Source organism: Cnephaeus nilssonii (genome assembly GCF_951640355.1).
Source record: "Cnephaeus nilssonii genome assembly, chromosome: 12".
In the NCBI taxonomy this organism is placed as follows: Eukaryota; Metazoa; Chordata; class Mammalia; order Chiroptera; family Vespertilionidae; genus Cnephaeus; species Cnephaeus nilssonii.
Genome location: NC_137083.1, coordinates 1,326,150 through 1,342,402, shown reverse-complemented (window position 1 = coordinate 1,342,402; position 16,253 = coordinate 1,326,150). Strand labels below are relative to the sequence as shown.

Below are 16,253 nucleotides of genomic sequence, written 5' to 3'. Positions count from 1 at the left end.
CCATTCCTCCCTGGCTGGGACTCTGCTCCTGGGGCCCGCTCCTCCCAATCTCAGCCCTCAGGCTGCACTTTCGAGCTCCGTCAGTAAGGACTTTGGGGGGTAGGCTCCCGACTTTTGAGAAAATGGCGTTGTTCAGACGCGTTCCTGAAAGACAGGTTTGCTGGGTGTTTACCTCGGAGTGGCACTGATGTTCTCTATGTTCTTTAAGGATGTTCGTCCACTGTTTGGGATTTCTCCTGTTGACAAGATGTCAGCTGACCGCCTGCTCACTGTGATTTTGCAGGTAAAGTCTTTTCTCTCTGGTTGTTCTCAGAATCTTTCCTGCAGCCTCACGGTGATGCGGGAGGTGTGGGTGAAATTTATGTACCTTCCTTTAGATTCACTGGGATTCCTGAATCGGAAAATAGTGGTCTTCCACCCGAGCTGGTGTGGCTCAGTGGATAGAGCGTCGGCCCGCGGACTGAAGGGTCCCAGGTTCGATGCCAGTCGAGGGCATGTACCTCGGTTGCAGGCTCGATCCCCGGCCCTGGTCACGGCACGTGCAGGAGGCAACCAATCGCTATGTTTCTTGTTTAACCGGTGTTTCTCTGTCTCTCCCCCTTCCTTCCACTCTCTCTAAAAATCAATTTTTAAAAATATCCTCGGGTGAGGATTAACAAAACAAACAAACAAAAAATAGAAATAAAATAGTGGTCTTTCAACCAGAACGTCTGGGAAGGCCTCTCTCGGTTTCTCCCAGGCTCTCGGCGTTCTCCCATGTCCAGATTCCAAGCTGACGTGCATTCGGCCTTTTCGCTCTGCCCTCCTATGCTCCGTGTGTCTGTGTTTCATTCTGGTCACTTCTTCCGTCTCTGCTGCTCACTACAACATTTACCACCTTTTCCTAACGCACTGTCAGACCCTCCGGCGAACATTAATCCAATCGTTACGTCATTTATACAAGTTCTGCTTCTTTCCAAAGTGGACTCCGGTTTGGGATGCACGCGTGTAGTCCACCGTGCGTTTTGTGCCGGCGCCGGTTTCTCTGGGTTTTAATGCTCCGGCTCCCGCCCGCCGCTGGGTCTCACTGCTCCTCCCGGCGGACCCCTGCCCTGGAGCCCGGTCTTCTTGTCATTTATCTTGGCACCGCGTCCCCGGAACGCTGTGTGCGGCTCTTTCCGGCCTGGGTGGAGCGTGCTCTGCTGCGGGGGCGGTGGCGGTGGCCTGTCAGACACCAGCCTGGGGCCCTTTAAACAAAAGTATCTGCCTGGGTTTTTGGGACCTCGGAGAGGCAGGCACCTGGCTCTGCAGGAGGCTCAGCCCGCCCAAGGCACTCTGGCCCCGCCCCCGCTCCGGCCCCGCCCAGGAGTGCCTCTGCCCCCTCCTGGCGTCGGCCCCGCCCCCCGCGCCGGCCCCGCCCCCCGCGTCGGCCCCGCCCCTTTCCTTGGCTCAGGTGAGCCCTGCAGATCTGCTCTGACCCTGGGGATGGGGCCCTGACCTGTGACCTGCGCCCCGCTGTGAGGACCCAGGCGGCCCAGGCGCCAGTGGAGGCCCACGGGCAGCTCCTGCAAGAGGCTGACTTGCTCCCTGGATCCTGACTCCACCTCCGGGGTGATTCCTCTCACCGTGGCCTTGGAGCTGTGCTTCTCAGGAGGATAATTGTACAGGATTTCCGGGACTGCGTGAGTGAGCTTTGCACACGGTGGCTTTGCCGGCTCTCCGTCTTCCATGTCCCAGGCCAGCAGTGGCCACATCCTGTCTACAGCAGCGTCATTTCAGCCGTGAGAGCAACTGTGCAGAGGGAGCTGACAGCCAGTGCGCCCTCCCCGGCCTGTCCAAGGGCTGGGCCTCCGACAGGAGCCACGGGCCAGGGCAGACGCCTGACATCATCCTGCCTGCAGCTTGGAGAGGCACGCAGTGTCCTGGCTGCACCCCAGTGCCCGACAGAAATAGAATGCCAAGTGCGGTCCGCTGGCAGCCGGTCGGCTTGGAGCAGAGGAGCAGCGAGCAGGGTTCCAGCAGCCTGGTCAGCCCCGGCCAGAAGGGCGGCCACGGGCCCCGTCGGCCTTCCTCCAGCCGCAGCCTCTGTTGGAGACAGACTCCTGCCCACTCCCCAGAAGCTGCCAGGATGCCTGTCACTGACAAGGAACCACAGCAACGACAGAGCCTCCACGCGTGGCTTCACCTGTTCCCGCAGAGCCCCTGTGGTGCCCCCTGCACACCCCCGACACCCAGGTCACTGCCCGGTTACGGGGGCCCCAGGGCTGGTCACTGCATCTCCAGTCTCCGGACCAGTGCCTGGCAAATAAATATTCAAAAACTATTTTGAATAAATAAATGCAAGAGTGATGATTTTTAATTGGAATTGGTGACATTTGGAGATATTCTCTGAGAGGTAAATATTACAGGAAAACACAGCCCCCTGCAGCCACTCCCTGTGACGCATCCTCCGCGGGCAGGCAGTCTAGAGCCCAGACGCGCGGGGGGCAGTCGCCTCCCGTAAGCACGGGAACCCGACGGCAGGCGTGTCCCCCCTGCGTGGTCAGAGCTGGAGATCGAATTGCTCTCGTGTCTCTCAGCTCCTCCTCATCCTGGGAGGGTGAGCAGGACACTCTCGTTTAACCATGGAAAACACGGAGCTCTGACAAGTGCCCAGGGCCCAGGGCTGACCCAGCGCCAGGCTCCGCCCACCCTGTCCTTCGTGGCTCGTGCCCTGTTCGTGAAGCTCTAGATCCTGACAGCTGGGCCCCCGCGCCCGAGCCTCCCCGGAGCCAGCTGGCTGTAGGGCTCTGAATGAGGCATCGGCTCCCTAACGTGAAACTTCTCTACTTGTGCGGAGAGGGACGGTTCAAAGCCACGTGGCTGAAGGGCCACAGGAAGCCACGCCCAGGGGAGATGTGGTCAGCAAACGCCCTTCGAAAGGGGCGGCGTGGCGCAGCTCGGGCAGACGGCTGCCAGCGGGCACCATCCCACCTGCACCGCTGGGCAGTCTGGTGTGAACGGGAACCCCTCGTTTGTTAAATATCTGCCCTCGTCACACAAACGTCTGTGTGCCAGGAGCCAAGAGAGCACAGTCCTGAGCTGGAGGTGCCCCTCGGGCCACCAGTCTGCCCCCCCCCCCTCCCCCGTGGGCCTGCTCCTCGCCAAGGTCTTGGCCGCCTCTGGCGACCTAGTGTTCCGTCCACTGCCCACCGAGCCCTTCCCCTCGCCGCAGGCCGCTCCCGAAACCCAGTGCTCTGTCCTCATTCCAAGTCAAGATTTCATTCTGTGAGCGGCACAGATATTTATTGCATCCTGGGTGGCTTGAGTCAAATATGACACAAACCCCCATAAATAAACACTTCACCAAACAAAACCAATCCAGCATCTGCTAGACACAACTGCAGTCACGTGCCCCCTGCCTGCATGTGCCTTCCCTCTCCATGGACCAGAAATTCCCTTGGCCACACCCAGAATGCACCTGGTCACGTGTGGTCGTGTGGTCATGGAGCTAAGGAGGGGGCGTTGGAAGGGCAGGATTTCAGGGCCCAGCAGGCGGGACTCGCCGCCGGCTCCACCACTGACTAGCTGGTGGACATTGATCCAGTTACTTCATGGACCCAAGCCTTCGTTTTCTCTCCTTTAAAATAAAGAAAATACCAACTCATCAGTCTGTCGTGTAAGTCACCCCCTAAATGTGTCAGGCATACAGGTGCTGAGTAAATACCGGCTCCTTCCTCCCGTCGTGACAGATGGAACTTCCGCGGTGTGTATCCCACCGCACGGGCCAATCCGAGGTCGCGCGGTGCAGACCACGTGCAGACCTCGCGTTGTGTTTCCCCACCGAGTGAGGGACACAGGCGTATGGACGCCCCGTGTTCGTTCACTTGTTCTTGTGGAAGCGGCTTCAGACAGGAGGCAGAAGCGGAGAGTCTGGAGTTTACAAAATCTTACTCGGAACCCAAGCAAGCTCAGAGGCGGCAGAGGCACAGACATCAGACCGACGTAACGAGAAGAGCCCTTCACACAGCGTGATTCACGTGATGTGGCAAAGGTCAATGACCACAGCATGGTTCTGTGTTAATAACATCGGCCATAGAGGATCCGCTCCATTCATTTGAAAATACGAAGAATGGCATCTTCCTCTTAGCAGGCACTTGGTCACAATTGCAAGAGCCATCTATTTAGACGGAGCTTTGGACTCCAAATTTCACGTAAGGTATCTTTGCATGGATAAACCTCGAGATGCGATGTGGCAGCAGGGTTAGTGGCCGTCCGACGCTGACGCCAGAGCGGAGGGGTGTGGCTCAGTGGTCCCCGGCCATGTCCCCGGCTGCCACTCTCGCCGTTATCTCCCCGTCGCCAGCCCTCAGGCCGTGAAAGAGCCTTTCGAGCAGCACTTATTAATAATTCATTTGCTCCTTTTCTCCAAAGATGCATACACTCGCCGGTCAGAGCTCCTGATCAGCTAGGATAGATACCCAGTGTGGACACACTGCACGGGTACCGTCCCGCCCACCGCAAAGCGACGGGAGCCGCCTCCTGCGCGGCTTTATCTCCGGAGCTAAGTTCCACCAGGTCCTGTAGGACACCGCAGACCCGTTTCTATTGTCACCTCCCGCAGGGGCCGGGATGCCCAGGAGGGGAACGATCCTTTGGTTGCTCGAAATGGAGTTGTGTCTTATCAATGAATTTCCAGTTTGATGCGCTGCGGCCTGCTTGTAGTCATCGGGGTGAATTACAAACCGCTCGTAGAGCCTGTCAGAGTTACAAGGATGCAAACACCGTGACCTGGTCATGTATCCCTGAAGTGCTGCTCGGGATGGCTTGGACAGAATCGGGGGGCTCTGCACACGGCTCCACGCAGGTGGTTTACTCTCCCCCCCCCCCCCCCCCGTGCCTCCTTCAGAACACTTCCAGCCAGGCTCACGGTTCACGGTTCACCCGCCCCGAGTGCGTTCCTCTCATCCACTCGGCCCGTGCCTAGGCGGTCCACGGGGTCCCTGACACCGCCTACAGGCCGAGTGGGCCCACCCTCCCCAATCCAGAGGCTGCAGTTCTACCACCCCCACCTCGGGGCGGGGCTGTGTGGAGGCACGGGCCTTTAAGGGAAGGGAGTTAAAATGAGGTCATAGGGATTGGCCCCAGCCCAGCATGGCCGGTGTCCTTATAAGCAGGAGATGAGGACCCGGCGTGCGCAGGGGACCGCCGAGCACACGGAGGGAAGGCCGCCTGCTCGCCCAGGAGAGGCCTCGGAGGGACCAGCCCGCCCGCAGCTGAGCTCAGCCTCCTGCTGCAGGGCTGTGCACCGGGCCTTTCCCGAGTCCCAGCCTCTGGCTGGTGCTGTGTTAGGGCAGCCCTCGCCAAGGAACACGCACTGGGAGGCGCGTGGGAATACCACTCACCCCTAAACAACGCAGCCCAACAGGCAGCCCCGTTCAGAGCTGGGCGCCTGCAGGTGGGGGTGAAGCACGGACCTGGTCTCCTGTGAGGCAGCAGGGAACCCCCGGCAGCGGGGCTCTGACTCAGACAAACAAGGGAAGCCGCGCACATCCATCCTGGACGATGAGGATGCCCTCGCTGCCAGCAGTGGCTGAGCGGGACTTGGTGGGAGCAGGAGTGAGGTCAGCCAGGCTGTGAGGGGCGGAGTCCCAATGGGTGAGGGACGTGGAGGGGTGGGGAGGGCAGGTCTGAAGTACAGGGAATCCTGGGCAGAGAGGGCAGCAAGCGGGCATGTGACCCTGGAGGGAGAAGCCCTGAAGGCAGGGCCATCGCACTTCCGGGCACAGGGCAGGACCGGGCTCTCGCTCCTCCCTGCAGACACAGCCCAGCCCCCACCACAGTCTCCCCGGGGCGGGGGGGGGGGGGGAGCAGAGAACAGTGCCCAGCGCCTGTGTGCCTCCGGGGAACAGGCCCAGGGCAGCCTCCCTTCCGCCTCCTCCCCGCTACGCGAAGGAACCGGTGCTCACAGCCTGACCAGATTGTACCCCAACCGGCGGTTCGGGCGGGACGTGCGCTCCTCTCCATTTCCCATACACCCTGGGCCGTGCAGCCCGCAGGCCACAGGTTCTGGCTCTGCGCCCAGGGTCCCCAGCGCAGGCGAGTGAGCAGTGGTTGTGCCTGGCACTTGGCGCCATGACCAGTCTCCTTTGTTGCAGCCCAGGGACCCCGTGGGCTCCTGGCTCACCCTGACTCTTCCACAGTCATCCTTCCGACACCCCTCTCTCGGCGTGAAGGGAAACCGAAACACAGACACCAGCTGACGGACACAGCCCCACGGAGCTAGGGAAACGCGTGGAGATGTCCGATGCTAACAGAGCGGCACAGGCCGGGTCTCCCCCGCAACGCAGTCAGCACGCAGTGTGCGTCTGCAGGGCCAGGCACAGAGCTAAGGGCACGGCGAGCAGCTTCCCGGCATTCCTGCTGGGTCAGCCTCGCGGCTGCGAGTGATTGGACGGAGGTTAGAATGAAGAGTCAGTCCTGGTCGGTGTGGCTCAGTGGTTGAGCACTGACCTATGAACTAGGAAGTCACGGTTTGATTCCCAGTCAGGGCACATGCCTGAGTTGAGGGCTTGATCCCCATTGGGGAGGTGCAGGAGGCAGCCAATCAATGATTCTCATCATTGATATTTCTCTCTCTCTCTCTCTCTCTCTCTCTCTCTCTCTCTCCCTCCCTCCTCCTTCCTCTCTGAAATAAAAAAAAAAAAAGAATGAAGAGGAGAGATGCAGTTCACTCTCTAAAAATACGTTCACTGGCCCCTTCATTTCCCCCAAGATTGTGCTCTTTCCAGACTCCCCATTGCTGCTCCGTCTCCCACCTGCCGAGTTTGACACACATTCTACTCAGTGACCCATTTGGAACAGGAGTCAAACAGGAGCCCTCCCCGACCCAGAGGCAGGCCGGCCGGCGGCATCCCCCTTGGCCGTGAGTTACCGCGCAGGAGTGTGACATCTCCTGCTCCCTGGGGTTTCGGTGGACAGCCATCCGCTCTGGGATGCGCTGGGCATTTCAGATCAAACTGCTAATCATCCCTCCGCCGACCTCATGGGACACTTTGAAGAAATGACTGTGGAACTCCATACAGGGCAATCAATAATCAGTGTTAATAATGCAAAACTAACCACGTGGCTTTGATCTTGTAACGCTTTGCTTTTCTTATGAACTGAGATCTCAAGAGAATTGTTTTGTTGGGTCCCTCCCTGTCTGCAGCCCTGTCCCAGGCCAACGGGGAAGGCCCCGCTCTGGGCCTCGCCCGCGCCCATGGCCACCTCTGCCTCTGCGCTTAACGCTGCACCCACCAGCCCAGTGTCTGCGGGCGCCCCCGGACTCGGGGAGCACTGTGAGGGCAGAGCTCCTGCATGCTCATGGGTGTGGCCCGGGCCGGTCCACGGGAGTTTCTCACCAAAGTTTACTGTTTCTCCAAGGGCTGAACCAAGGACTGTGAGGACAGAGAGGTTGGGCATCGGCTCCCAGGAGGTGTAGGGGAAGCCTGGCCCCTTATCTTGCAGGTAAGAATAAAGACGGGGGGTGGGGGGTGGGGGGTGGGGGGGGGGGGAGGGCTGGTTGCTGCAAAGCCAGAATGGAACCTCGTGGTTCCTGACTGAATCCCAGCATTTTTCTATACTTCCTACTTTACTATAGACCTATACCTCCCGCTTCCTGTTTGCACCGCTTTGGGGGTTCAATCCTAAAACTCCTCACAAGCAGGCCCACCCTGGGCGCACCCCAAGTCTGCATTTCTTGGTGGCTGTGGCCTGGGGGACCAGCTGGATCCTCCCCGCCTGCCCTTCCCGCTCAGCTCTGGGGGCTCTAGGTGCCAGGATGCCTTCCGCCGCCCAGGAAATCCCTGGTCTTCCAAGTGCATGGGCCAAGGCCAGGCAGGCCCTGGCTGGCGCCTCGCTGGGGTTGGAATGGCTGAACTGCCGGCAGGTGTCTCCCCCGCCCCTGGCAGGGAGTCAGGGCTTCCCGAGTTCTCTCGGGGCCAGGCATGCATGTCGGGCAGCATCTCCCTCCTGACCAGCGCCCCAGCGTGCTGGACCTTTGGGTCCCGGGACGGCGGGGTAAAGGCGTGCGCAGGGGAGTAGACCCGCTGCGCTGGACACAGGAGCCTGCTTCCGAAGAGCCTGACGTCAGCGCGTCATTTAACAATTCTGTCTCAGCTTCCTCTTCCCCACACGGGAGATGGTAGCCAGCGATCCGCGTGGCAGCATGGCCTGCGGTTCAGCTCAGTGGACGGGCCTTAGAACACCAGCCTGGAGCCTGCGCTCACAGGCACCCCGAGGGGCGGGTGCTCAGACTCTCACGTTCTCGCCTAAAAGAGAAGGTTTTTACCCCGAACTGGCTTCTGGGTGTTTGCTGACCACTGTATCTGGGCATCAAGGAGCAGGCGCTTTCTTTGAATTTTTAGAATATTTTCAGGATGGTCCAACCCGTAATCTAGGGGAATGGCTTGTTTATGGGAATCCTCGCCCTGACCGGGCTATTAGCTTAAGAACATACCCCAATGGCCCCGCACTGGCATGGGGATCACCGTGTTTGAAAGCTGCTGGAGCGGGTCAAAGGCCAGGCGTTTAAAGGGGCAGCCGGAGCGCCAAGTTCCCCTGGAGGTTCAGCGAGGGGAGGCCGGGCCTCGCCTTCAGAGCCGGCCTCCCGCCCAGGACGCCCCGTCCCAGGGAAGGCGACGGGGTTAATGCCCAGTGCAGGCCGCTTTGGAGGAGGTGGGTTTGGGGCATGGCGCAGCGATGCCCGCCTCTGGGGAGCGGAGGGCGCCTCTCCTCCCCAGCGGGGCGCCCCGCGCTCCGGCCGGCTCCCCCCTTGGGGCGGGGCCATGCCGCCAGCCGGCTCGCCTCTTACCGCGAACTCCTCCAGGGTCTGGTAGGTGCGGCCCCGGAACTCGCAGTAGTTCTTCCGCTCCTTGCACTGCGGGCAGCACTGGCTCGTGTCCACGTGGACGCAGCGCGGGTGCAGCCGCGGGCACTCGGGCTGCGCGCACAGCGGGCCCTCCTCGGTGCACAGGCAGGGGCAGGCCGACGGGCCGGGCGCGAACTGCTCCCCGATGGCGTACACGAAGCCGCTCTCGTCCACGCAGCCCTTGCCGCGGTAGTCCGGGTACGCGTACTCGTCGGGCGGCTCCGTCGCGGGCGCGGGGTCCGGGCCGGCTGCGTCCGGGGCGGCGGCGGAGGGCGGCTCCTCCGGCGGGGTGTCCCCGCGGGGCCGAGCCTGCAGGTCCCCGGCCTTGGCCCCCGCGCCCTGGGCGGCCCAGGCCTGCTTCTGCCGGCTCCACGCCTCCCGGCCGCCGAGCGCGCGGCCGCCCCGGCTCTTCCAGTCGCGGCCGCCGCCGCCCTCGTCCCTCGCCGGGCGCCCCAGCTCGCTCACCCGCCCCGGGCCGTCACGCGGGGCGTGCTCGCGCTTCTCCGGGCCCGGCCGCTCGGGCGCCTGGGCCAGCTTCTCCGGCGGGATGGCCGGGCTGCACAGGGCCACCATCAGGCAGCAGGTGACCAGGAGGGAGCTGGACAGCGCGCCGCCGGCCATCGCCGCGGAGCGGGGCATCCCCTACCGCGTCCCGGCGGGCGGGCGGGCGGGGAGCGTGGCCGAGGGGCGAGGCGCATCCACAGCCCGGGGGCGCGCCGCCAGCCGGGAGCCGCCGTCCCCGTGGTCCCTGCGGAGAGAGCAGCTCGCTGAGCCCGCGCCCCGGCCCCGCTGCCCCGCGCCGCCCGCCCGGAGCCCGCAGCTCCCGCAGCGCCAGGGGCGCGAGCAGGACCGCGCGGGCGGGGGCGCATGCCCCGCTCGGAGCCCGGCCGCGCTTCGGAGACCTCACGACTCGCAGAGACGTACATGGAAGCGAAGTTCCGCGGAGTCGTGATGAGCAGGGAGGCGGCCTCGGGCGGCGGGAAGCCGTGAGCCGGGCCCACGGCACCCCCCCCCTTCCCCAAGTCCTGGATGGACCCACATAATCCAGGCGCCCGGGGCGCCCCTGCCCAGGTCCTGGCCACATTCTCATGGGTTCCCAGCGGAGAATTCCCTGGCGGAATTGGGGACGCAGACCGCGCTGGAAGCTAAGCAGGACCCCCCGCCCCCGTCCCTACCCCCAGGACCTAAGGGGCCTTTCCAACAACTTTTAAAATGCGCCCTGGGGGGGGGTGTGTGCGGGGGCAGATCCCCCTTCCCGCCCTCCTCCCAGGCCCCCAGCCCGGCAGCGTGGGGGATTCCGAAGCTTCCCCCCCACACACGCTGGCCACAGCACCCAGCAGGCTGCTCAGCGACTCGGGGCGCAGGGAGAGAACCCCGCGTGGGCAGCGGTGCTCTGTCTTGTAACCGCTTTGCGCCCAGGAGGGGGTCATGGCGGAGGAGTCCTGGTGCCAGGGGTCGCGCTAAAGCGCGCGGTAGGAGAGCTGGGGGTGGAGGGCGCAGCCTTTCTAGATCCCAAAGTTTCTGCCGCCCGAAGGGCCCAAGAGAACCCTAGACACCGCAGGGTGCTGGCACCCTAGCCACCCTCCCCTTCCAAGCCCACCCCCATTCCGCGCGCTCCGGGGATCCCACCCCTCGCCGGCTCTCCGGGGCTCCGGTCAAGGGTGCCATCTGCTCACTCCGCCCGGCCTGGCGCACCTCAGCTGGCGCGAGTCGCCTGTATTTCCAAACTCGGGGAGGAGGGCGTTCCTCCCGAGCTGCAGGGAGGCCTTAGGTGCCCAGGGGTGGACAGCCAGCATGCGCCCCCATCCCCATCCGCGCCCCCATCCCCATCCCCGTCCCCAGGGCGGGCGCCCAGTCTACCTACATGATCGCGGGGCGCCGGCCAGTTGGGCTCCCGACTCGCGGAGGGCGCAGCCCCGAGGCGCCGGCACCCACCCTCCGGGCGGCGGGGAACCTGCGCAGGGCGCACGGAGGAGCCGGCAGCCCCACCTGCGCGCCCCGCCCGGCGCGTGCACTCGGCTAGGGCGTCTCCGGGGGCTGGTCCATGGTGCCGCCCGCGGCCGGCAATGGCTGGCCTGACCAGCATCAGAGCCCGGGCCGCCCTCCGCGGCTCATCCCGGTCGCCCGGCCCTGGAGGGACCTAGCTCCGCCCCTCGGCCGGCGCGGGGAGCTCTCCACCCCGCAGCTGGGATGCCGGCCGCCGCGGCGCGTCAGAGGCGGTGAGAAGCCGGGAGCAGCGCAGTGGCGGGCCAGTGGCTCTGAGCCGGCCTCCCGGAGACCGCGCGCCCGCCCCGCCAGCCGCCGCTGCTGCCTCCCGCCCCGCGCGCTCCCGCTCCCTCCGCCGCTGGGTCCGCGCTGGCTGCCGGGTTTGGGGACCTCCAGCCACTCGCTCCCCTTCCTGGAGGCGCACCGACCTGTCACTCACTTGGCTGCCGGCCAGCAGCCCGGCCATTCTCCTTCCTTCCCTGGCGCTCACTCACTTTCCACTGGACCTTCCATCGGATTTTCTCTTTTATTCCTTCCTTTCATTCCTTCCTTCCCGGTTGGCCCCCTGGGCTGGCCATCTGTGGACAGCTCGGGTGCCTCCTTAGAGAACCCTGAGCGGCCTGCCTTCCCTGTGGCATCTGGAGGCCCAGTTGGCTTAATGGGCAGCTGGGAGTTCCGCCTTTACATTCAGGAACTGTGCGAGGAGGAAACTCATCAAACCCACCCAGGTGCCTCCCCGGTCTCTGCGCACCCCCACTCCCCCAGCCTCCCCGTCTCCTGCGCCAACAGAAACGGGGTGATGAACTTGGCTGGAATGGGGCCCTGGGGCAGAGGCCTGTGTGGCTCAGATGTGTTTGGATCCTTGGATCTTGGTCAAGAAATGTGCTACCTTTTGGGGTAAAGGGGGGGGGGGGGAATAGGCAGCTGTTCGCATTCACCCCTAAAATGGAACTTTGGGGGGATATCTGTGTCCAGGGCACTGGTTCCCACTCCTGTGTCTTGGAGTCACTGAGAATGCTCAGATGCATAAACGCGGACTCTCTCCCCGCAATTCCTGCCCCCCCCCCCCCCCCTATAATGGAGAAACCAGACTTGGGTGCTAGAAGGACAGGGAGGCCCCTGGAGGTTTGGTGGGGAGCCTGCTTCTCCTGACACCGAATAAAAGGGGGGGAGGGGCAGAGCATGGGCCAGATGTGGGTGGAGGGCTTCCGAGAGCATCCCTCTGCTGTGCCCTCCTCACTCCCCTTCTGCCTCCCCAAGGCTAGAGACAGGCCTGGTTGCTGCTCTCCTCGCCACAGCCCCCCCCCCTCCCCGCCTTCCTGCTCAGCCGACCCCACGTGACCCACTCCATGGTGCTCAGGCCCCAGTGGCCACGCAGGCCTGGACCAGCAGGCACTGCGGCCCGGAGGTCAGGCTCTGGGACTTAACAGTGTTCAGGCGCTTAGACCGGTCAACCTGCAACAGGGGCTGGATGTATGTTCACCCGGAGCGGGCACACGCATACACGCCTGAAGGAGGAGGGTCCTAGACCTGGAAGGAGGAGGAGGGGCAGGTTCTCTAGGGAAGGAAGACCAGATGCCTTGGTGGGAGGCGCGCAGAGGGAAACAGGTTTGCTGCTGGAGGGAGAGGGAGGTCCCCCCCGGGAATGAGTGTGGCAGAGGCGGTGTTTGTGACCTTGGCCAGGCCGCGTTTAACTCGCGCTCTGAACCTGAACCCACGGAGGGAAGAGCTGTAAAACCTGCGTCTTTGGGGTTGGAGGGAGTAGAAGCCGCGTCCACCTGACATCGAGGCTCAGCAGGGTGTGTGTTCGTGCAGAAGGCCGACCACGGACTCGGAGCAGAGAAGCCGCCGCTGCTCAGGGATCCGGTTCCGCCTGTGTCAGGCCCCAGGGGCAGGGGCAGCTCCATTCCCGCCCAAGTGCCCCCAACAAACTTCCCGGGGAGCCTTCAACAGCCCCCCCCCCCCCCGCCCCCTCCATGTACACTCCTGAGCATGTGTAGGGTAGCATTGCATACGCGGGATTCTCTCTCTCCCCTTCCCTGCCCAGCCCTCACTGTAAGTCACTCTGCGCGCACAGCGTCTGGCTCCTGCGCTGTCCCTGGCATGCAGCTAGGCCATGACAAAGGTTTATCAGATGAATCAAAGGAGAATCACGAACAACAGGACACCAAGTGTTTTTCCGATCTTGCCTTTGTCTCCATCCCCTGTCCCTCCCCCACCTGGCTCAGTCTCACAGAATAATCCTGCAAAATCCTGCAGCTCTCCCTCCCTCTGCCCTTTGCCCCATCTCCCAGACACTTCCTCTTCTCCCCCTCCCCCAAGACTATGCAAATTAGGTTTTGTGTCCAGCTAAAGAGAGAAACTCCATTCTTTCATCACAGGGCATAAGGCAGCCTGGAGCTGCTGGTTGTTCTGGTCCATGAATAATTCTTGTTCTATTGCTCTGCCATGGCTCCTGCATCTGAGTCACCCCCTCTTCTGCAAGAAAGAAGTCCTCTGAGGGTTGAGGGATTGCACCCCCGGTCCCCATCACTGGTCAGAGAGCAGGTGACTCAGGTGCCCACCAGACCGTGACTGTGGGCCAAGGCTTCCCCATCACACTCGTGGAGGTGGTCTTAGGTCCCCAGTAAGCCTCTATTTTATTCTTCACAGCAAGTTATTCGCTGTGGTCCATTTTGGGGTGGTTCTCATTCTTCCTTCCAGGAAATTAACTTGCCAGCCCACATTTGCCCCATGTAGAGATTTAAGGAGTGAGCCTGGAGGCGCTGCTGCCACGCCTGGGACCACTCAGCACCTCACCGCCCCCTTGGCTTCAGGTCGAAACCCAGTCACTAATGCGTATTCGTGGAGTATGGTTTTTCAAAGATACTAAAGCCGCCTTCTAGGCTGCATTCCGGTCATATTCCTTCCCTGTGCCCCAAAGATACTGTTTCTATTCACTCATCAGAAGTTTCCTTCTTTATATTCACCCAGTCGGCCCCCCCTACCCACAGGGTCTGCATCCGCATGGAGCCCGCCAACCCGGAGGGAAAATATTGGGGGAACCATTGGCATTGCTGCTGCGACTAGTTAGGCCTGGGTGTTTGCGTCGCTGCGGGACGTGCAGACTCTTTCTTGCCATTGTTTCCTAAGCAATGTGATGGGACAGCTACTCACACAGCGTCCACGGTGCACTAGGGATTGTAAGGAGTCGGGACATATTTAAAGTTCATGGGGGATGCGTGTAGGTTAATGCACATACGACACCCTTTTATAGGAGGCCCTTGAGTATCCAGGGATTTTGGTGGCTGCGGGGAGGTGGGTCCTGGAACCAAGCCCCCACGGATGCGGAGGGAGCCCGGCCTAATTGTAAGGGAGACTGCACGCAGGTACAGGGCACCGCGCGCTCTGGCTGTGCTTAAATGTTTGCCGCCCAATCTCCTTCTCTTCCTTCTGGCTGCGCATGCTCCCTGGACCTTCCCCCAGGGAACCGGTCCCGCCGTGCTCAGCACCTGCTCTCGGGCAGAGCTGGCGGGGCAGGGGCAGGTCCTGCCGGCCTGGCCGTCGTGTGGCCACAGTGGATGGTTCAGGGACTCGCCCGCGGTCTCATTTACACCGTGAGGGCCAGACCCCCGGCTTCTGCTCGAGCCATCTGAGAGCAACCATGCTTTTCTTGGGACGTGGGCCTCATGAAATATTAAGGCTGGGCCTGCCAGGGCCTCCCGAGTGGGAGCTCTACCTGCGGCGGCGACAGCACAGCAGAAACTGGAAGCACGACAAGACAATCCAGCCCGAGACACCAGGCAACCTCCTCAGCGTGAAGGGGGCGAAGGGGTCTGCCGGCGCCCAAGCAGAGCGGGCTCTCCGGCCGAGTTGGTGGGAACCGGCGTTCTCTATCACTTGCAAATCCAAAAGCCCAGGCAAGTAGCCGGGCTCACGGATGGAGCTCAGCCACAGCAGCGTTCGGCAGTGGCCCCAAGTCCACGGCAGCCCCGCGGTCCCACCAGGATGCTAGGCTGCGTGGCTTCTGTCCCAAAGTCACTGCTCGCAAAGGTGCCCCGCCCCCCCCTCGGATTGAAGCCGCTGCTCTCTCTACACAAGGATTCCCCTCACGCTCCCGCCAGTCTGCTCTGCGCTCAGAGGCACAACTGTCTGGGAATCGTGCACTGAGCCGCTGCCAGCTCGGCGTCCAGTCAAGACGCTGGGCCTCTTCCAGCGTCAGCGCCATCCGAAACGCTCAGCACTCCCAGCCCCGCCTGGACGGTCCCTTCAAAGGAGGAAGCGCCTCCCAGGCCCGCGGTGTTCGCTCCCGCCTTTGCCTGGGGAAGGTACTTAGACCGGAGCGAACATTCCCCCCGGAATGCTCAGGCTTCTCGCCGCCAGGCCTCTATGAAAGACACTTACGGATCAGACACCAGATAATCCCCAAACCAAGGGACTGAGCTGAGCCGGCCAGTTCAGGGGCCGGGCATGGGCGGCCGCGTCTACAGGGCTGTGCGCTCCGCATCCTGTCCCGTGGCCCCTGGATTCTCAGCATTGCTCTCTGCCCAGAGCCTGGGATGCGTGCCCAGCGTGGCTCCGATACGGCCCTGCTGCTCTCACCCCAGCCACAGCACTGTCTGCCGACACGCACGGCTGCTGCTTGCTGAGGTGAAAGCAGAGACTCCGGAGCCCATGTCTCCATGTTGAAGTCTCTTGAAAAACTGCAATTTTGTCATGAATTCCAACTTATCAAAGGTTTTATTCATTAGTGCGTGCGTGCGTGCGTGCGTGCATGTGTGTGTGTGTGTGTGTGTGTGGCTTTCTAAGACATCTGTACTTACTCTGATGCTGAGAATAGTTTTTCCACGTTTCTTCTTGAGCGTGATAGGGTTAGCTTTTGTGCTTAGCTCTAGGAGCTAGTTCAAGGTCATTTGATGGTTTACCCAAAGTTAGAAGTCAAGGTTTATTTCATTCCAGATGGATACCTAACTTTCTCAGCATCGTTGTTGAAATGACTTTCCTTCCAGATTTTTCCCCTTTTTTTAAATTCTTTTTTAAAAAAAAAATATGTTTTTTTTTTTTTTAAAGAGAGGAAGGGAGAGGGAGATAGAAACATTGATGAGAGAGAAACGTCTTGATTGGCTGCCTCCTGCAGACCCCCCACTGGGGATCTAGCATGAAACCCTGGCATGTGCCCTGACCAGGAATCGAACCAGCAACCTCTTGATTCCTGGGTCAGTGCTCAACCACTGAGCCACACCAGTCGAGCCCTTGCAGAATTTTTCAATGTTCTATCAATGATTGAGTGTATCTGTTGGGATCCCTGTTCTGTTCCATGGTGTATACATACATCCTTATGGCAGTAAGTCCTCACCCTCCAGCAAAAGTCACGGTTGAGGGAATTACTGGGTGGACAGACTGTCTTTGCTTTTGCATG

General features: G+C 61.7%; 1 protein-coding gene across 1 annotated transcript in view; it reads right to left on the bottom strand.

Moving 5' to 3' along the window:
* VWC2 (von Willebrand factor C domain containing 2) overlaps positions 1–9,508 on the bottom strand; it is a gene marked incomplete at its 5' end in the record, with an annotated part of 30,984 nt that extends 21,476 nt beyond the window's left edge. The window contains one exon of the mRNA XM_079786460.1: positions 8,813–9,508. Within this exon, the coding sequence (XP_079642586.1) occupies positions 8,813–9,508 (696 nt within the window). The remainder of the gene's footprint in view (positions 1–8,812) is intronic.
* Between the last annotated feature and the right edge of the window lie 6,745 nt (positions 9,509–16,253).